The sequence below is a fragment of the Anser cygnoides genome, chromosome 5, assembly GCF_040182565.1.
Source record: "Anser cygnoides isolate HZ-2024a breed goose chromosome 5, Taihu_goose_T2T_genome, whole genome shotgun sequence".
Taxonomy (NCBI): domain Eukaryota; kingdom Metazoa; phylum Chordata; class Aves; order Anseriformes; family Anatidae; genus Anser; species Anser cygnoides.
Window position 1 is genome coordinate 5,969,006 of NC_089877.1, and position 22,575 is coordinate 5,991,580.

Genomic DNA, 22,575 nt, shown 5'->3' on the forward strand with positions numbered 1-22,575 from the left:
TTTACAATACTATTTTGACTTCTTTTTGGACATATACTTTTGTTTCATGGTCTCATCTTGTGCTTAAAATAAAGCAAATTGTAAGTATCTATCAGGATTCTGAAGTGTGCAGTTCTCTTGCCATCTTCACTGCTTATGCTTTGTAGACCTTTTTCCATCTTTTGTTAATGTAAATAAAACTTACTGTTCAAAAGCAGTAACAGATGACTGATCAGTTGCATGTAAAAGGGAGGGATCCACCCTATGCTGTTTATGTGTACATGCAGTCTTTCTCTCTGTATATTTGCTCTGAATAGATTATAAATCTGGTGTTCTTCTATGTTAATACATGATTATCTGTGTCTGTTTCACTGCTTGTTTAAATAGTGGTCTGTGAAACTCTGGCAAAAAGCAAGGGTCTAGCAAGCAAGACCCAAGTGCAGCAAAAAATAATTTTTCTTCTACCCTCTCTTCATTCTCCCTACCAAGCAGCTGTTCCTAGAAGATGGATGGGAACAGAAATTTAAGAAAGGTGATGAAACCCTACTTCAGCAACATTTTTGAGCAGCTTCTAAGCTACTTGTGTGACCCAGCAGTAGTAAAGGATACATATAATTCTTGGGTCTGCCGGAGCCAACCAATCTCAATACTGTAATGCTGAGAATCCCTGGCATAGATTTATAGATGTTCCCTGTGAATTGTCCCAGGAGCCATAAAGAAATGACAAAGGACTGAAAACCTAAGACAGGTTTTGTTGCATGTTAAGGATTACCTTATAATATACATATTATATATATTTTTATTTGGACTGATTCAACTAAGTTGTTTAATAATATACATTACTGTTTATTTCTGAGGGTTATCTATCTGTATTTCCATGAACTGAAATATTTAATAATGTTTTCCATAAACATTATTCACTGAATCAATTTTACTATGGAGATGAGGAGACCCTCCACTACGCATTCCAAGAGTTTTGTCAATGGCTAGCAATACACACAGCACCAAATTCGGAGTAATTATTTTTACTATTTCTGTTCCTACTCCATGGTTTTACTTACCTATTAGATCTTCCACATTCTTTCCCTTTCATGGTTCTTTCATGGTTTTGTCCCCTCTATAGCCTATGTTAATCAAACCAACTGCCCTGCAATTCATCTGAACAGAGGAGTCTCTACTAACTTTTCAGTATTTTTAAACTTCTTTGAAATCTTGGTCAGGATTAATTTCACTTTATTTTAACTATAATCTATAACCATACTTCACCGCTTAAGTCACAGAAGGTGAAGGTGAGGACTGGGAGAAGGGAGAACTGCCCCCTGTGGGAGAAGATCAGGTTTAAGAGCATCTGTGCAATCTGAAGGTGCAGAAGTCCATGGGACCTGATGAGACCCCTGAGGGTCCTCAAGCAACTGGAGGATGAAGTTGCTAAGCCACTATCCATCATATTTGAGAAGTTTTGTCAGTCTAGTGAAGTTCCCACTGACTACAAAAGGGGACACACAAGCCCCATTTTTAGAAAGGGAAAAAAGGAAGATCCAAGGAACTATAGGCCAGTCAGTCTCACCTCTGTGCCTGGCAAGATGGAGCAGGTTCCCCTGGAAACTATGCTAAGGGACACGGAAAACAAAGAAGTGATTGGTGACAGCCAACATGGCTTTACTAAGGGCAAATTGTGCTGGACATATTTGTTGGCTTTGATGGGGTTACAGAAGTAGTGGATAAGGGAAGAGCCACTGGTATCATCTACCTGGACTTGTGCAAAGCATTTGATAATGTCCCACACAACATTCTTGTCTCTGTCAGGGAGTGCGGTGATGGGACAAGGGATAATGGCTTTAAACAAAAAGAGGGTAGGTTTACATTAGATATAAGGAAGAAATTCTTCACTCAGAGGGTGATGAGGCACTGGTATAGGTTGTACATAGAAGCTGTGGATGCCCTGTGCCTGGCAGTGTTTAAGGCCAGGCTGGATGGGGCTTTGGGCAGCCTGGTCTGCTGGGTGGTATCCCTGCCCATGGCAGGGTTTTGGAACTAGATGCTCTTTAACGTCCCTTCCAACCCAAACCATTGCATGATTCTCTTCCTACTCATGGTTAATTAGCTGTCGCTTTCTTGTTTCAGTAACAATCTCATTCCTTTTCTTCCTTTTTAAAAATCATTTATTTTTTCCAATGTCATTAATGTTAGAGAATTAGAAATTAATTCTTAAGTGGCTGCCAGTAGCAGTAGGGTTATTAGTAAGTACAGCTATGGTCACTTCTTAACTTCTCATACCTTGGCAACATCCAGTGCTGAAGTCTGTGTTCATGAAGAGTCTCATCAGACCATACATAAAAAGAAAGCAACATAATTATAAAAGAACCTGGAGACTGGTTTGGGGATCATAATTTTATGAGTGAAAGGCACACATATCCTATTTTGAAGTAATGTGCTCCATGTTTGGATGTATGTATATTTATTTTAATGGTTTATGTATTTATTTTGAATCTCAAAATAAGACAGCATCAGTATTTTTACTACTCCTTATGGTTTAAGTATTTACAAATGTGTGAGCCATGTTTTAAGCAGGATGTGTGTGGAGAGGTGTTTTTTTCCATACTGAAAAAAGAAAAGAAGAAACAAAACCCTGAGTTCTCCTTTCACCAAGTTTACAACCATGGATCTCTATAGACTTGATTTGTGGTTAGCACATCAAAAAATAGAAGAAGTTGGCTTGTATTTCCATTGTTTTGGTGCCAAATTATATGTTTTTTTTCCTTTTTTTTTTCCCCTCCCAAATTCCAATCACACCAGTGTTGGCACACTGAGTTATAGTCATTCACATATCACAGACAGTATTACTCTTGGGCTATTTTAACTTAATGGGAATTAACAGGTCTGTTTCTTTTTCCATCAGTTGTTGCTCCCATGAAACAAAGCTATGAGAAGATAGTAAACTGAAAGCTTTAATGTCCTGTAGTTGTAATGAGGTTTTGTAATTGAGGAAGGGATACTGTGACGTATTGTTTTTCTTCCAAAATATCTGAATTGTCACCGTATTTCTGAGGTGGTGTACTGTATCGAATAACACGTAAGGAGCTTAAACACATTCTCGAAAGGTTTTATTCTAAAAGAAAAATCATCATTTTCTTATTTGTAGAAAGAAAACAGTGAATTTTGTCATCTTATAAACATCTATAGACAAACCAACGTAACAATGAGGGAAGAATGCAATTCAGGTTCAAATACAAACTGAACTAGGTAGTAAGAAAACTAACTTTTATTAGAAGAAATTGTTACGTCCATTTTTTTGTTTTAAAATGTCTTCTTACCTGATTTCAAAGTCATTTCATTTTGGAATGTGTCACAGTCTTTTTCAAAAGGCTTACTGGTTCTTACTTTAAGAAGTAAAGTTCACAATTTATTATTCTTAACATGAAAAAAGGAGTGTTCTGCTCATCCTTCTCTTCTGGGTGGCAGTGCCATCATGAGAAATGTTTTTAATCTTTTCCTTTTTATGGTTTCAGCAGAGTTTTAGAGAAATCTCTCAGGAAGACTTAGTGTTTTTCAGGATAAAGGGATTACCCCCGTGGGGATACCATCATGGCTTTGCACTCTGCTATTTGCTCATGAAAATACAATTGCAAAGACTGCATCAACATTCCTGTGTTTGGGTGCTTCAGAAACTGATGCTTATCCATATTGTTTTTCATGCTGATTTGTATTTCTGGTGGCTATAGAATTGCAGCATGCTAAATGTATTGGGTCAGAATTCACTTCAAAGGGTATATGTACCTCTCTTGCAGTGCCATAACAAGCAAACCCAGTTCTTTTTCTATTCTGTTCTGTTAGACAGACTTGCTGCTTTCCTTAATCTATTTAATTGCGCCATATTTCCTCTTGCAATGTTTCCAAAACTCTCTTGGTCCTGACACTTTCTAGTTCATTAGCTGCAAACATGTATTTTTTTTTCTTGCTGTACTTTTAATTACTTGACAGTAGAACTTCTTCACTGGTATCATTCAGATTCTTGAGTACCTTTTCATATACCCTTTGTTTTATTCACATGTATTTAAGCAGGCACTCATTGAACTTTGTCACCTGCTTTGAAAGGAAGATTTCTGTTACACTCGAAGTTTCTGAATTCCTTTTGCTACCAAAAATGCATTATCTATTTCAACTTGTTCATTATATCAGAAAAACTGCATGGTAAAATACCATTAAAATAGTAGTGGAGTATTTCTGTTCTTATTTATTTCATTGAGAGGAAGAGAAGATCATGAATCAATAAAGCCATCTTTGTCATTTTGTTTTGCTTTATTTTTAATTTCCAGTACCATTCAGGGAGGTACTTGATCTGACTCTTAAAAAGCTGATGACAGTATTTACTGGGAAAGATAGGTAAATCCACTGAGCCACCAGCTCTTCCATGTTGAAAACTGCTTCAGCTGTAAAACTTAGTCTTCTGGCACTTAGCATGTTTTTTGCTACAGATTAAGAACTCAGAAACCAGGAATATACTTTGATATACATATATATACATATATATCTTTGATATACATATCTTCAAATACAGATTTATGCTGAAAAACTGTATATTTAAAAAATAAATAAAATCTTCATCCTGTAGAAGAGTTTACTTCTTATCAGAAGCAATGTGTGTCTAAAGAAACTTTAGCCAGTGATGGCAGATCAAGGACAGCTAATATTATCAGTTTAGTCATTCCCATATATATATACATATAAAAATCTCACCTTTCGCCTGAGTCCTGTCTTACATGATATTTAGCACTGAATTGCACCTATAGCTTTCTAGATACTTGGGAAAAAAAAAGGGACATAGCCCTAAAGTAATGTTAGTAGAGATGAGGTACAGCTGAAATGATGTAGAAAGGTATCAGACATCACAACAATACCATCACAGTCCACGGCTGACTTACCTGTGAAATACACTGGGACAACCAATATGCTTCCTTTCCTTCAGTCTTTCCTTGGGATATGCTTTACTTGAAAAAGAAAGTGTCTAACTGCTTTCTCCTGCGGTGCTCTCTGAGATGAGTCCCACCTTATCACGCTGCAGAAACTGTGAGCGGGGCAGGGGAGATGCCTGCTTTGAACCCTCTGTTTTCTCTGATGGTCTTCACTTTCTGCCCTCTTCTTGTATTCTTTCTCCACAACTCAAGCTTAAAAAAAGAAAAATCAGTGCCAATAGAAGTGTTCCTGCCCTCATTCTTTCAGTCACCCTGCTTAATGCCTGTAATATTTTTCTAGTTAGAATGAGAGATGTTGATACCAAATCCCCTTCTTGCCGTGCTCTGAAGTTACAGCATTCTTTCCAAAAGCAGTACCCAATTTTTATGGTTCTGAGAGTATTACACTGGTGACTTGTGAGGTAATTTTGCCCTCCTCTATCCACAGTTATCAGTAGAAGGCAAATGGAGGCAGAAGCTATGTTTTGCTTGAGGATTTTTCAGAGTAGACGCAGGCAACTGGATGAGCCAAATATTCATAAGCCTCTAGAAAGAGCTGAAGGGGAGGGGGGGGGATGTTCTGCAAAAGTGGTTGCAGAATACAGGAGTCTAGATCAATCTTGATCATTCGACTTCTCTCTCATGTTCTTGCTCTCACCTACCTTTTGTCTTTAAGCTGTTATTTCTGTTTCTTTGAATTTCTTTTTATGGCCCCCTCTGCTTAGCACCAGTATGATGCTGGTGGTGAAGCTGCGTGCAGGGGTCCTACCAGCACAGGATGAAACTGCAGAAGTGTAGGTGTCTGACCATCTTAACTGAAGCACCAAAATGAGTTGGGTAACTCAGAAAGGTACAGCAAGGGTATGATAAAAACGCTTAAGCATTCTGCAAAATGTCTGGTGCTTGGTGAAGTTACTCAATATTTCTTTATTTAAAAATAAAATGTAAGAATTGGTATACTTTAAATACCTCCCCAAACAATTAAGAAAGCACTCAGCACCTGCTTTTGTTGTTGTCGTTGTTTGTTTATCAAGTTTTCTTGTTAGGGAAGTCGTGGGGGGGGGGCTTTCTGATATTAGAAATGTCCTGCTGCTTATTTCATTCTTTTTACCCTGTATAGTATTACTGACCTTTGTAGGATGATTTGTGGAACACTTAGAGAGCAGATTTGTTGGTGGGGCAAAAGTGTTCGTGGCTGCATAAATCAGTTGGCAGTAGGCTATTGCCCAAGGGTAAAGAGCTGCGTGATGCACAACCTGTTAAAAACTGCTCTGGCAGAGGCTGTTGAAGAGTTTATTTTTTTATTTTATTTTATTTTATTTTTTTTTTAGAATTCTGGCCCAAATCTGTGGGCCTTGCAGAAGCAAAGGGATTTTTGTTCATCCCCAGGAGACGCGTTGCTTCTAATGATGCCTTTACTGAGAGTATTTAAATATTTGTTTGTATGTGGATGAACAAAACTACAGACAATAATGAAACAGTAATGAAACTGAATATTGGCTAAGGATGGTGCAATACGATAGCTGTCCATGTATCTTTGCAGTTCACTGCAGGTTGGACAGTAACTGTGTCAAGAAAAACGTCTGATACTTCAAAGTAGAGCAATGTGAGGCCTGCCATTTAATTGTGGTGAATTCTTAGATCATTGAAATCTATCCACTTGATTGGCTTCACAAGAGAGAAAGCTGTTATCACCTGTTTTAACCACCCAGAAGAAGAAACTGTATTTAATGTTACCTTGTCAGTATGATGCTCTTTGTGTCTGAATGTGCTCTCTTCAGTTCTGACCTTTAAACTGGTGGGAATTTCAGTCTCCCAGTTGATTGTCTTCAAGTGGCACAATAGTTGAAATAAGCATGGATTACAAGAAACACTTCACATATCTGGGAGGATGTTTTTAAGTTTAATGTATTTTTATTTTCTTGATTATGTTTGTCTGTTCCCATTAAGAAGAGCTATGGAGTTGTAAGTTTCCATCACATATAAATAAAACACTGAAGAAGCATCTAAATCATAGTTCACAAAACAGAAATTCATTAATATGAGTAAATAAAAAGTTCTGTGTTGAATGCAATTTTAGATCTTTCCTTTTGGATACCATGGAAACAAAACAGCATCATCGCTCTGGTTGTCAAAGATTTGCCTTGCACCTCTGACCTGTTGTCCTCGGTGCAGTGTCTTGCCAAAATTGCAGTGCTAAGTGTCAGAGAGGTCTAATTTGTTTTCTTCAGAAAACTGTAGGAACACAGGAGACCTTGCATAGAATTTATATTATTCCTGAGAGGTACTGTAATTCCAAATGAATTTAGCTTGAAAAAGAAAAAAAAGATTATCAACCTAATAGCAACACTTTAAGAGATTGTTTATTTTCCAATAGAAATACATTTCAAAACTTGTCATTTAAAAGCAAGGATAATTTTAGATTGTATGTCGTCTTTAAATCCTTTTACTATGTAATTAGCATGGTATATAGCAACTTACTCCAGCTATTTATGTTGTATCAAACAGGATCCTGTGTAGGAACAGATACAGAACACAAAATAAGTTGGAGCTACAGAAGTTGAAGTCACTGCTGTAAGCTTGTAAGAGTTTGCATTCGTAAAAGTCACAGTTTTCGTTTGGCAGATAAATTTGTCATCAAAGGTGTTCTGTCAGTTATTGCACCTGATCCTGATATCTGCTTGCCTAACAAATAGCATTAAAATATTTTAGAGAAATGAGTCCAGCTTTGGGAGAAGTACAACTGTGTTGTTAGGCTCAGTGAAAAAAAAAATTAATCTTTTTAAATAAAAATATTCAGTATTTCTGGCGTATTTCCTGAGATTTATTTGTAGAATCTGTATGAGATCTGTGTTTTATCAAACTCTATTTCAATTTCTCTGGGTATCATTAAAAGCAAAAAATATTTTACTTTAAAATTTAGACTAGTCGCTTTATGTTGTCTCGCTGGACAAGAATTCCTCTATTCTTTCTGTGCTAATGGAATTGTTTTCCACATTTTTTTTTTAATTTCAGCTTTTATCTGGTACCTTAGGAGATGTAATTATGAACACAAATGTATAGCTTGAACTGCAAATTTTTTGTCTTGAACTGCAAAAAGCTATGCATATGGTTCTCTGTGTTATCATGAAAATTTCCTTTGAAGTCTGTGGGGATATTTGTGGTAATAAAGCTAAATATATTCATGATTTCTTGCTTGAAGGTAAGGTGCCATTCATGCAGTAATATATACTTGATTCATTTCATGCATCTGGGATAGCTCTTTTGTTAGTTATTAGATTATTCACAAATCAAGAGGTTAACAATGTATACAGGAAAACTATGCAGCAAATGAAAGCTCTCTAGTTCTAGTAAGGAATAAGAAACATGCATTTAATTAATTAATATGCATTTAATTAACACAGATTCTTAGAATAAATAACTTACTGATTTTTGTTGGGCTTCTACCACTAGAGCAAAGCCTGTGATGACTCTTCCATCTCATGGAAACTCTGCTGCAGTTAGAACCATAGAAGCATGGAATAGTTTGAGTTGGAAGGGACCTTTAAAGTGCATCTAGTTCCAAGGCCCCTGCCGTGGGCAGGGACACCTTCAACTATGTCAGGTTGCTCAAGGTCCTATCCAACCTGCCCTTGAACCCTTAATATACTAAGTTAAAGGAAATCTGGAAAAGTTTGGAGGAGATCTGTAAAAGCTTAGTGAGATTGCTGGTTGGAGGGTTGGATGTCCCAAGCGCTAGTAGTTACTAAAGATACAATATGCAGATACCTGTGAAAGAAAATTACCAAATTACACATACATAAATATTAATAAAAGTGTGCCTTTTCAATATCATATTTTAAATGGCTTATTTCTCAATTACAATTGCAAAATTATTGTAAAGTTTAGGAAAATACTTTTGCATGTAGATATCAGGTTTACTTCTATTGAATGTATATCTTTTTTTAATTATTATTTATTAGTCTTGTTAAGCACGGGGATGTGTGCTTGGAAGCAGATGAATGTCCATGTTCATGGAAAGGAAAGGAATACTTTCCAGGTGACAAAGTGATTTCTTCCTGTCATACATGGTAAGTACAGATCTATTTATGTGTTTATTTCATTTTAGTTGTTTAGCTCTGACTTGATTATTGCTCTATTTTTTACCTTCATGTTTTGTAATCATTTCACACTAGATTCTAATAAATGATCTGCCCTAATTTTGTATTTATGCTCTTTCAAAAACTATTAAAATTAAAAAATGCCTTTCTTTAGGGTTTGTTGTTTCAGGAAACTTTTACATAAAAAAAAGCAATATGTTGTTTGGGAATGGAAATTTGGAAAAGAAAACAAATTTGGAAATTTTCAATTTGGAAAAAGCGTGATTTAGAAAAATCACTGTTTTGATTGTCATTCTGTCAAGATAATCTAAATGAATATTCCTTGTCCAGTGTTCCTAGAGTACAGGAAAAATTCTTCAAATATTACACCCGTGTGACATTTGTTAAATCAAAACTTCCTTCTTCTGCATTTTAATGTTTATCATAGAATCTAAGCATTCTAAGAGCCCAAAACATAAGCCTGTGGACTGCTACAATGATGAATTCAGGACAGTATTGAGCAATACCATTTTCTGAGCATAGTAACATAAATTGTTTGGCTTTGCGTGTGGGTAAGATAACTGATGAATGAATTGGCGTTTAGAGGAAGTGTTCCACTAGACTTTGGTTGATAGGACCACTCAGTGATATGCAGAGACCTGTTCCTTTCACCATCCAGTGTCATAAGTACAGCTCATTCTCTGTAGCTATGTTACTCTGCAGTTTCCTTGAGTGCTCTCAGTAGAACACGGTACAACATTTCAATAAGCTTCACTAAAGCTAAGATGTGAAAACATAACACATCTGCATGATCCCGATATAAACTTTTTTCCTGATGGAGCCACCTGTTTTCTTTGTCTACTGTTGAATACTTCAACCTGGCACTAAGTGTTTGTTCAGAGCCACAGAAAAATCAGCTATACTGTCAAGTATCTAGATCCTGTAGTAGTGCTGTAGCCTTCAGCTTATCAGCAGAGCAGTTCCTTCCTTTTGTCCCCTTCTATTAGCTTACCAGGAACATTTAACTGGTCTCACCTGGTAAACTATTGCTCCTGGCCTGTGCAGCTCTCTATAGCCTCGCACAGTGAAGACTTGTCCAGTCAGCGCTAGACACTGCCTTGTCTGGATATCATTGCCCCCTCCAGCCTTGTGCTGACTGCCTACCTCTGCCTCTCGTCAGGTCCTCAGTATCTGCTCTAGAAGATATTTGTAGTCCTTTGGTCGACTGGTGAAGCGACTTACAAGCCATCTCCACTGGGCAGGCAGGTAAAGCGACCCGGGTTATTCACCCCCTTATTTCCAAAGGCCTCTCCAATTAGACCTGGTGTGATTGCTTGCATCAGAAAGAACTATTATATTCCATTTAATCTGTATGAGACTTCACCAAAGGCAGCAGCAGTGCAGGTGGAAAGACTGGATATTAAGCCTTCTGTCTTTTTTTCTGCGGCCAGGCCCATTAATTCCTGTATAATCCTCATGGGTTTTCAAGTCTTCCACATCCAAGAAGCAAAGACATGTGAAGTGATAATGACTTTTTGGCAATCATTTGTCCACTGACAGGCAGTCTGCAACCAGCTATGCTTTCTACAAAAGTGACACATTTGATAAAAAGTGCAGAAGGTCTTTTAGACTGCTGTGTATGTGTGCTTGAGTATATTTGATATGTCAAAGGAAAGGTGCATTTTTGCTTGTGCAAAGCGTGAGAACACTCAGCAAGACCATTTAAACAGTCGTAACAATTACAATGACAATAATGTTATTTAGTGCATGGAAATAGTGTATGCTGGTGTTAATTATCATTCATATCTCATTTAGTAAGAGCAAAATAACTATTAATCTGACTTGTCCAACAGTAAAATGGCAAATTAAGTAATTTCTTAAATTGAAAAAGTACCAGTGGAATCCCAGGGACTTTCAAATCTATCACAGGGGTATGGCTGAACTGCAGTTCTGTATTTGCCATTTTTTGAGGTGGACTAATTTGGTTTTCAGTGCTACAGCCAGAACATATACTGGCTAGATTAAACATCTTATCAAGTTATCAAGCTTATCAAGTTTGAGACCATCTAAGGAACCTGAAGGTGCATAAGTCCATGGGACCTGATGAGATGTATCCAAGGGTCCTGAGGGAAATGGAGGATGAAGTTGCTAAGCTACTAACCATCATACTTGAGAAGTTTTGGCAGTGAAGTTCACACTGTCTACAAAAGGGGACATAAAAATCCCATTTTTAGAAAGGCAAAAAAGGAAGACCTGGGAAACTACAGGCCAGTCAGTCTGACCTCTGTGCCTGGCAAGATCATGGAACAGATCCCCCTAGAAACTATGCTAAGGGACATGGAAAACAAAGAGATTGGTGACAGCCAACATGACTTTACTAAGGGCAAATTGTGCTGGACATTTTTGTTGGCTTTCTATGATGGGTTATAGCACTGGTGTGTAAGGGAAGAGCAACTGATGTCATCTGCATGGACTTGTGCAAAGCTTTTGCTGCTTTCCCAAATGACATCCTTTCCCATATGAGATCCTTGTCTCTAAATTGGAGAGACAGGGATTTGACAGGTGGACCACTCAGCGGATAAAGAATAGGCTAGATGGTTAGAATAGGCTAGGTGCAACTCCAAGAGTTGCAGTCAATGACTTGATGTGTTCTAGCAATGTGTTCTTGCAGCCCAGAATGCCAACTGTACATACCCTGGGCTGCATCAAAAGAAGTGTGGCCAGCAGGCCAAGGGAGGTGATCATCACCCTCGACTTGTCGCTTGTGAGACCTCATGTTGAGTACTGCGTTCAGCTCTGGGCCCTCAAAATAATAAAGACATGGACCTGTTGGAGTGAGTCCAGAGGAGGTCCAACAGGCTGATCAGACGGCTGGAGCACCTCTCCTGTGAAGATGGGCTGAGAGAGTTCAGCCTGGAATAGAGAAGGCACTGGGGAGACCTTATATTGGCCTTCTAGTACCTAAAGGGGAAAAGAAAGGTGGAGGGAGACTCTTTATCAGGAAGTGCAGTGATAGGACAAGGGATTATGTCTTTAAGCAAAAAAGAGGGTGTGTTTAGATTAGATATAAGGAAGAAATTTTTCACTCAGAGGGTGGTGAGGCACTGGCTTAGGCAGCCCAGAGAAGCTGTGGATGCCCCATCCCTGGAGGTGTTCAAGACCAGGTTGGATGGGGCTTTCAGAAACCTGGTCCAGTGGAAGATGGTGTTAGAACTATAAATGACCTTGAAGATCACTTCCAACCTATCATTCTATGATTCTGAGATTAAACAGAAATGGTTGTGGTATTAACTGAACATACCAGAGTAGCATTTTGGTGCTGTGTTGTGCCAGGTGAGATGGATGGTGCAGGTAGCTGTGCTGGTTTAGTCTCTATGGGCTGCTCAGTTGGGCTTTCTGTGTTCTTAAACAAATACTTCTCAAAAATACATATTAAAAAAGGCTAGTCAAAGTCTGAAAGCAGCTAGTAGCTCTGCTTTTCCAAATAGGAGACTCTAGGTTCTGATAATGAAATGTTAGTTTACTTAATATGCAAAAAGACTGGAGCAGAGGACGTTGAAGACCTAGTATATCTCTTAAGCCCTTCCTTAGGACTGTAAATATATTAGGTTTCCTGAAAGAGAATACTTGCAAAGGAGTTTCCTACTCTTTGCATGGTAAGAAATGTTTCTTCACCAGAGTATAACTGAAACTGAATGTCTCACAGAGAGCATGAGAAGCCGCGGTTACTCTTTCCATCCATGTGTCCTTTCCTTCATTTGCCTTTCTCTCTCCATCAGCTTGGGTGCCTGCCTTAGGCAGTGCTTTAAGATGACTGGACTTAGCTGGGTGAGTCCCACTACACTCTACTTGTGCTTTGTTATGGCAAACACTTTTAACATGTAGTACTTTTAACTTAATCTAACCAAGTGCTTCATGTAGGTATATAGATAGTTATACGAAATATAAGCTTGTTTCCAAGTGGAGTGTTGGAAAACCTGGAAAATGACTTCAGGTTGGTACAAGTTACATAGTAAAGGAGCAGAAGGAAGCATGGTGCTGCTGGTAACTGCAGCTACCTTTATTTGCTTGATTGTTGGTGTCTTCATACAAACAACGATGTTCTAAACCTGTCACATCTCATAGCAATATGAGTAGAAAAGGAAAAGTTATACTGATATGAAACTTAATATTTTATTGGTGCTTTAGTATGAGATGTCAAACATCAGTGATTTATCATTATTTCCGTAAGTCAGGTTCATATGTTAGTTGTAAAATATGAAACATTCATTTAATCAGGTAATTCATCATTTAATATTTTGAAAATAAACTTATGTATGTGCTGAAATTATGTCATGTTCTCTATTTAGTTTAACCTATATTTGTAACATACATCTTGTTATAGCTGTAATAAAGTTACCAGGGCCCCAACTTTGCTGCCTTTATCAAGGAACTTTTCTTTTAAAGTGTACAAGTGATTTAAAAAAAATAACATTTTAAAAAATTATTTGTGGAAACTGGAAATGAAATTTTGTCCATTATTTATAAACATGACATTTCTGGAAATGTTACTCAGATGCCAATGTGTTGATGCACAGGGAGACACAGTACTCAGTGCTGCAAAGCCTTGCTGTTAGGTAGTCACAAAGCAAAAGTAATTCAGAAAGGTCCTAAAAGTCACTTACTGTATGTGTGGTGAAAGCATTTTAATGCTTAAGGTAGCCATAGGCAGAACCTGACTGAGCTATTCTTAGGCTAAGGTGTGACAATACCAATGTATCAGGAAAACAAAACAAAAAAAACAAAACAAAAAAAAACCAACAAATTCTTTCAAGGAACCTAACAGGAGAGTACTACTGTTTTTTTTTTCTTCTTTACTTATGCAAAATTCTCATTCAGTCATAGAGTGAATAAGGATGGTAGTAGTAGGACACATTGCTTGTTGGATTTGAGAATCAGCTAGTATAGAAACAAATGTACTGTGAGAAGGTGATAGAGATGGCTTTATCCTTGTAGCACGTTTTTGGTATGAGTAACTGAGGAATAAATTATGTTACCTTGGGTGGCATTTTCTTCTCTCGTTATGACAGAAGAAATGCCCTTTCAATGTGTGTATGTTCTGGAACCTATAAGGTCTAACAGGAAGACACACAGGCTGTGTGTGTTCAATACGTGATAAATAAAAAAAAGGGAATTGATTTATTTATGCTGCTTCTAGTTAAAGTTTCAAAGTGGTTCTGTCCATAGTCCTCATACTTACATGTCCTTAGTAGTTCTGCTTCTTAATGCAGTAGGTATAATCATTTGTCTGTGGTTATGACTGATATTACCATTGTTGGTCATATATTTTGCAGCATTTGCCAGCATGGATCATTCCAGTGCACCTTCCATCCTTGCCCTTCCATGTGTACTGCATATGGTGATCGACATTACAGAACGTTTGATGGACTTACATTTGACTTTGTTGGAACTTGTAAGGTTTATCTTGTTAAGGTGAGACTTTTTTTTTTTTAAGCCTTTGTAAAACTGGATTTAAAAACTACCTGTTAAAAACTACCCTTGTACTTGTGTCCTGTTTGTACATTATACTGAGTACTACATGTATTTAAGCTTCGGTGTTGCTTAGACTTTAAGTCATGCATAACATAATAATAATGTACAGAGGTTTTCTGCTAATTTCAACTATGTAACGATATATATCATTATATTAGTATATTTAAAAGTGCCTATTTTTTTTTTCTTTGCAGGGTACTTCTTCAACCAGTTTCTCAGTTATTATAGAGAATATTAACTGCTTTAATACTGGAATAATTTGCAGAAAACACATTTTCATTAATGTTGGAAAATCTTTTCTAATATTTGATGATGAAACTGGGAATCCAGTAAGTGTCAGTCTTTAATACTGCTAAAAGGCAGAATATGTACCTGAGTATTTTTTCTTTCTTGTTATGTAGCTGAGGTGTAAATATCTTCACAGTGAATGCTTATCTAACCTGTATTGTTGAATGAAAACCTTAAACAAAATCTTGGCTATATTTCATGAAAATGCTAGACAATTGTAATTCTTCTGTTTAGCCTCGATGCGTCTATGGAAAAATACAGATATTTTGAAGTCAGTGGGTGTCTTGCTATTAATTCCACTAGAACTAAGATTTTAATTAGTTCTGGAGTATAGTTGTATAGAAGGAATATTCTTATACTTCTGCAAAAAATTAAATTGCAGTTTCTGGTATATGCTCCAAAACAAAAAATATGGCCAAACTGCAAACTGTGTTGCTGTAATCTTTAGTATTTATAGTAATTTTAGTGTAAGTAATACTATTGATAGTTTGCAAACCAGCTACACAAAGAAAGTGGTGTGTCTTTGTGTGAGGTATTTTGTAATTAAAACAGACATCTTAGTCTGTGCTACAAATAATTTGGCATCTGAATGATATTGTATGCAGGTAAAAATGCTTTATGTAAAGAAGATGGCAGTCTGTGCATATTTAGACAATCACTTATTTCAAGAGGATGCTCCATGCACACCTATACTTATACATATTCAAAAAAGCAGCTGGCTAAGACCTTCTGAATGCAGTGCTGTATACCTAAGTGAATTTTATACCTCCCTGATGAACCATTAACATTTTTGTCTTAATTGTCATTACTCATACTGTAAATTTGATATAAAATCAACTTTTAAAATAATAAATCCATAAAAATCCAACACTGTTCACAGTCAAAATCCAGACCACTTTGGTTAAACATTGATTCCTGTGTGGTCTTTTTTCAGTTTTGGGACTTCTGTCTGAGAACCATTTGTGTCATTCGTTTTACTTACATGTTCCTGTCAAGTGAACATTTTGTGAAGACATTATTTACATTATAAGCTATCTTGTTTTATTTTGAATAGAGCTCATCTAGTTACATGGACAAATTACAAAAAATACAGCTATGGAAAGCTGGGTTTTTCACTGTTGTTCATTTGCCTGATGAGCACATCACTGTTCTTTGGGATCAGAGAACAACAGTTCACGTACAGATGGGTCATCAGTGGCAGGTAAGTGGAAGTCAACACTCTTAATGCCATTTCTTTGAAATATTTGTGTAAGTCTTATTAAGTAAATTTATGTCATCATTGTTCAGAGAACAGACAATATGTCATGAAGCCTGTAGGAACTCAATAGCAGTGTCAAGAAGAGAGGTATTCAGCTACCTTGTCAATTAAATTAATCATTCTCATTTACAATCTCTTTTCCCCCCTATTCACTGTTTACTGTCTAACTTCTATAACAGAAGAAATAAACCTCCCAGGGCAACATTCTCCTACATTACTCATTCCCTGTGTGACTGGAGCAGGTGGTATTTTGCTGAAATGTGAAAAAACAAATTCCTAGCAAGCAGGTCACTTCTCTGAACAAAAGATCAGCTCTCTTCTCAAAGACTTGAGATACATAGTTTAAAGGGAATGATACTGATGTCAAAATAAAGTATCTTTCACAATTTTATTATCGCAAACAGCTGAACTTTTTTGGCAGAAATTCAGCTGAAAAGGATTGAATCCTGACAAATTTATAATGGAACAACAGAAGATGGACATGTATGAAGCAACTTTTGAAAGCAGTTGTGACTGGTAGTGTTTTATATCTTGTAGAAAGAAATATGTTATGTTTGTTGTTTTTTGTTGTTTCAGGGTGAATTGACTGGATTATGTGGAAATTTTGATTTGAAAACAATAAATGAATTGAGGACTCCAGATAATTTTGAACTAACAAACTCACAAGAATTTGGAAACAGCTGGACAGCTGTAGAGGTACTTGGAAAAATAATGTATTTGATAGTAGATTTATATATGATGTTGTTACATCATACAATATATCTAGAATAAATTAAGACATTCATTCAACAAAGTCTCAATTAGGCAGCAATGCAAAAGACAGTATATATATGGTTCTTAGAGATATCATAATCCATTAAACAGAACAAAGTAATTGCATTTGTTTCTAAACAGTACTGTGTTGTAGAGAAAACATAAAATAAACAGTTCCACAGTTATTCAACATAACCATTATTTAAGTAACAGATCAGCAAATATAGTTTGAAATCCATTATCTATATAAACATATATTTTACATAAATAAAGAGTATTGATGTTTGAATAGTGAAGCAGTATGTTGTGAAATGTACATGAATTCTGAAGTTGTTACTTAGAATATCTTGCAAAATAAATTCATCATAGCTAGCGTAAAAAGACCTGATTTCTGACCCTTCTAATGAAAGTTATTTAAACGATCTTTGCTATTTATTTAAACTGACTGTTCAGGTAAGTAAAGACTACAGATTCAGACTTTGTAGCAACACTTTTTAGAGCTATATGTGTGTATGTGTTTTCCTGCTGCTGTCAGACAAATGAAACTATGTGTTTTTCATTTCTGCGGCTTAGCATACCCTTTTAATTCCATATCTTATTCTCTCTTAAGTTTCTCAAATGATGTATTTTTTGTGCTTTACATTTCTTAAAAAAAAAACAAAACAACCCCACAAAACTATATTTTGTAAGTTCAAACGTTCTAATTAAACAAGTTTCTGCCCTTCATTTTGCTTTCTTGTTAAGTGTGTTGACAGCTCTGACATTCGAAATCCATGCAGTTTGAATCCACTTAGAGAGCCATTTGCCAAGAAGGAATGTGGAATACTGTTAAGTGAAGCATTTGAAGCTTGCCATCCAGTGGTGAGTTGGGGTCACATGTAGAAAGATGTGAAAGTGAACATCTCAGTAGTGATAACTTTACTTTTCAGCTCATGTCTTCCATAACAGAGTAATTTTTACTACTGTAGCAAAAGAGGACATGAAGAAAGTCTAACCCATACTTATTCTGATTCTAAAATGGGAATGTTTAACTGGGCCTGTAACAAGGACTATCTGCACTTAGCTAACTTAGACAGTAAGCCATTTGTTAGTGCCATATAATACCACTTCGGCACTGTTTAGCTTTTTTACAATGTGGTTAGTACTATTAGTCACCTTTACAATTAGTGGAGACAAGATTATACCTGATTTGTATTACCTTTTTTTTTTCATTCTAAGCACAAAAATTTGCGTAATTGTGACAACTCGCTTTAGTTTGCTCAAGTGTATTACATAACATGCACATTTTTCAGGCACGTTTAAATAAATTCATAGCTTCTTCTAGGCAGTATTATATGTGAAGAACTCATTCCTAGAAAAAAACTGCATACATCTCCTCACTCAGGCAACCACCTAAGTAAAATGAACCGTGCAACTTGCTCAGACAGTCAACAGGCTCAGGCTCAGTTCAAGAATGGGGGGAGCTGATTTCCAGGGCTAGGTGTTATATGGAGAGTGAGTATCCCAAGATGTTCAGGTGTTGAAACTGTGTGCATAGTGTAGAAACTGTAAGCATCAAAGGGGTTCCTAGGGAGAAAGGAGATTCTTCATGAAAGACAACAAGGAATCTTGCAGGGTTGTTTTGTATAATATTATTTTGGAGGAAAAGGGAACGCAATGTTAAAGTTGTATTAATAAAACATTGGTTTAGTTCACTGTAAAAGGTATCAGTTGTGTTCCTCATGACTATAAATATTTAAGTGTAAATCCATGTAGAATGTATAACAGTTCAATAAGCAAATTAGCGTCGACAGTTTTCTTTGAAATTTTGTCCCTTAAGACAAGACTTCAGAGTAATCTGAGGGGAAAATCACAAGCTGTCCCATAAAATTGCCTAATTACATGAAGAGAATGAACCACTCTCATGGGAAAAGTTTTCCATCTATTTTATTAGTTCTTACATTTTACATGTATCTAGCTTTATTAACACTTCTGGGATATATTTATTTGTGGTCAGTTTAGAAAGAGTTTCTCTTATTTCATAAGCTTCTGTATAGTTTATTATGGTTTAAATACTACAAAGCCATGCAAAATGAGCTCACATTAACATCTCAGCCTGCGTGTTTGTAGTGGGTCATTGATTTAATTATTACTGAGTACTATACAAGATTTTATGATATGTTCTAATACACTGTTTTTCTTGTATTTCAAGAAGACATGTAAGTTAAAATCTTTAATAGAAGTCTTATACGTTAAATCTTGAAGGAATTGCAGCTTTGAGCTGATTGTTGCCAGTGTCTGTATGAATATTTTTAATTAGTGATATTTATATTTCCAGATTGACGTCACCTGGTTTTACTCAAACTGCTTGACAGATACTTGTGGTTGTAACCAAGGAGGTGACTGTGAGTGTTTCTGTACAAGTGTGTCAGCATATGCCCATCAGTGTTGCCAGCATGGAGTTTCTGTAGACTGGAGGTCCCCTAGAGTGTGTCGTAAGTTTACTTAACAAGCATGGCCAGTGGCTGCCACTGTATTCATGAGACCCTTATTGAAAAATCAAACACACTGAGTTCCCTAAAACCAGGAATGAAACTCTTAAGACAAATTAGCAGAGCTACAGCATGAGTGGCTGTGGGGTAGAAAGATGAGTGTGTGCCTCTCACTGATCTCCATGCTCATTTTTGTCTAGCTGGATTGCATATTTCTTTCCATATTGGTGGGTGATGCACTTCTAGATTTTCTTCCTTGTCCCATGATGTGAAAGGAGACATCATGGTAAATGGATATTAGGATATTGCATGCAGGACATCCCTCAAACATAACTTTTGCAGCTAATAGTTCATGTGATTTTCATCTTCAGGAGGGCTGCACTTATTAACAGAGTCCAGGAAACATAGCTGTGCCTTAGTGCTGCCCCCAGTACAAATGTGGAAGATAAGTCTTCCGAAGGAAAAAAATAAAATAAAGGATTTTAAGCAGGATTTTATAATTACCTTACTATCCCCATTCAGCAGTGCTGAGAGGTTGTAAAAAAAAAAATAAATAAAAATCTGAGACATTTTTCTATGGCACCTGGTGCAAATGCCTAACACAAGACAGTCATTTCTGCAAAGATGTAATGGAAGACGGCAAGAAAGAAAGAATGGAAGGAAACAAACAACTATCTTTCTAGCTTTGCAGTGGCACATAGAGAATATGCAGCTTTCTCAGAGTCACATGAAATTTGTTCTAGAGCAAGAGGATTACTCATAATTTTTGATAGAAATGATGCATGCATGCGTGTGTTTTAAAGTGAGCATGGGAAGAGCAAAGTTTAGCCTTAGCCACTAGAGGTCGCAAAAAGCCAACTATAGATATGTAAGCTTAGGATTTGTGATAGAAAGTAATGTTTTATTTAAATCAGTGTGGTGAAATAAATATTTAGCAATAATTAATGTTTGAATAAATGCTTATGTGTGATCTAGCTTGGCCAAATAGTTGATTTACAACTCAATAAATAAAGGGTAATGGAAAACCTGTTTATCTGCAGAATGCGTGCAATTGCTCTTTCTTTTCTTTCTATTTTTTAGCTTATGATTGTGAATATTTCAACAAAGGTAAGTCTTAAAGGATCTGATAATAAGAATATAGAATATTTGGTTTCTTTATATTACTCGTAGTATTTTGTTTAAAAATACTGTGTTGATGAAAACAGTTGCAAATGATATATTATTAAAGTAACAAATAATCTGTTTTACCCATTTATTTTGCTTTTCCAAAGGCTTTTAATTTCACGATCCTTTTAATGTAGATCATGGGTCTTTCCCATGTCTGTTTATGTCAGTTGCTCTGTGTTTATGGATAACAATTAAGTAATTAATAGAATATTCAGCCCCATAGTACTAGTGGCACTCCTTGCTTAAGGCATACTGCAGTCAAAACTTGATACCTGTTGTTTCTGTTAAACCAATGCTCATCCCCTGTGCAGCCACCAGAGAGAGCTAGTTATTAATATAATTCAACTTTTTGTGACTAAATGTTGAACTATCTATTTAGGTATGCCTGACTTAGCTTTAAATTCCTGAGCAACAGGTATTGCTGGTGTATTATGATGGATCACAGAGAGAGGTGCAAAACTGATACAAGGTGCTTGAGTAAAACTTCAGTGGTTAATTTGTACTGGATACCGTTTGTGCTTCTGTACTACTGTGGTAGCACTGGAATCTCTATGCAGACTATTTTAAAGTTATATTGAGAGTGTCTGCATTGTTAGACATGGCATAGATGTAAGCACTGCAAGCCAGCCTGATATAAGGAATGATCAGGACTGCGGCTATTTATTCTATAACTCTTTTTATCATGCTTACATAGAAGCATGTCTATCAGGATATTCTGGTCGTCTATTAGACTCCATATTGCAGCAGCTTACCCCAAAAAAGATCTTGGAGAAGAACTGAGTCTAAGTTAGGAGAGACTTGTGCAACATATCAGCCCCAAGCTATCTGGCCAAGAAGTTACCATTTCTGATACATATACTGTTGAAAAGATTTTGAGTAGGTTCAAGTTGATAATGCAGTGGAATTTTAGCTAAATCACTATTTAAGCTATTAAATTAATTTAAATAAGAGTTCAGTTGAATAGGAGATGATTGCAGTTTTAAGTTTCTGTTCTGTTCTGTTTTATAAATGAAATACAGCCTGAGACGAGGTAATCTTGCAGTTGTAACAGATGGAAATGGCAGTGCCTCTAACATCTGTGGCAGTAGCGTGTGCTAGTAGTGAAGCTGGATGGTAACATACACTTCTGAAGTGTGGTATTAGTTTTATTTGTTGCTGAATTCTCACTGACAAATTACTTGGAATACTGGAGGATTGTACATTGGAAAAGTTTACAATAAACATGCATAACATGTATTTCTTTCTTCTCATCTTCCCACTGTTTGCTAATCCAGCTCATAAATACTCAACATAGGATGTTCCAGAGCTGCCAGTGGGAAAAACAAATTATTGTGCTAAAAAATTTTCTTCTCTACCACAAATACAGTAGCATTGCCAAAAATTACTTAGTTTTGGAGACAGGAAGGTTAAGAAACTCTTTTAGAGAGAGGTTTTGTCTATGTAATTTTTTGTAACTTTCTTTTCGTGAATCTAGAAGCAGGAGCTTTTGTCTTTGATAAGGGGAAATTCTCAGGTGGTAGCTTTTTCTCAAGTTTTGAACAGAATAGAGATCTAAAACTTAAATTTATATTAACATATCCAGAATAATATATGTTTTAAGTAATTTTAAAAATAATTTTCAGCTCCCTGCACTAAAGGTAACCAAATATCACTGTACACGTTTATCTATGCATGGGCTTGTGTCCTAATGGGCCACATGTTCATACCACATGCAGCTTCCTTAGCATTTCAAAACTCTTAATATCTTTTAAGATTAGGGAGAGACAGAATACAAGAGCAAGCTGCAAATTGCAGTTCATATTTTTAACCTGTTTGAACAGATTTTGAGGGTCAATGGTATTAACTGCAACTATCAGCTGAGAAGTTCTGGGAGACTTCTAGCTTGGATGCTTGCCATATCCTGGTTTGTGGGTAAAACAGTAGTGCGATAAATTGCCCAAGTGTGGTCTAAAATGCCTGGCTTTAACAGAGGAGTTTACAAAAATCATTTCAAAATACTGTGAACTTGGAACTAACTGAAGGAGTGTGGCATTGTGAGATTTGTGAAATGATAACCTCACATGCTTTTGTTTTTTTTACTTATAGGTAAAATTTGC

General features: G+C 36.4%; 1 protein-coding gene across 5 annotated transcripts in view; it reads left to right on the top strand.

The window, feature by feature from the left end:
• Positions 1 to 22,575, top strand: part of OTOG (otogelin) — a 107,819-nt gene that overhangs the window by 38,316 nt on the left and 46,928 nt on the right. For 4 of the 5 annotated variants that reach the window (XM_066997390.1, XM_066997389.1, XM_066997387.1 and 1 more), the window contains exons 24-31: positions 8,894 to 9,001; positions 14,344 to 14,482; positions 14,737 to 14,871; positions 15,885 to 16,031; positions 16,665 to 16,784; positions 17,586 to 17,702; positions 19,159 to 19,315; positions 20,393 to 20,419. In XM_066997390.1, coding sequence (XP_066853491.1) covers positions 8,894 to 9,001; positions 14,344 to 14,482; positions 14,737 to 14,871; positions 15,885 to 16,031; positions 16,665 to 16,784; positions 17,586 to 17,702; positions 19,159 to 19,315; positions 20,393 to 20,419 — 950 coding nt within the window. The remainder of the gene's footprint in view (positions 1 to 8,893; positions 9,002 to 14,343; positions 14,483 to 14,736; positions 14,872 to 15,884; positions 16,032 to 16,664; positions 16,785 to 17,585; positions 17,703 to 19,158; positions 19,316 to 20,392; positions 20,420 to 22,575) is intronic. The other variant, XM_066997388.1, reaches the window with a different exon arrangement.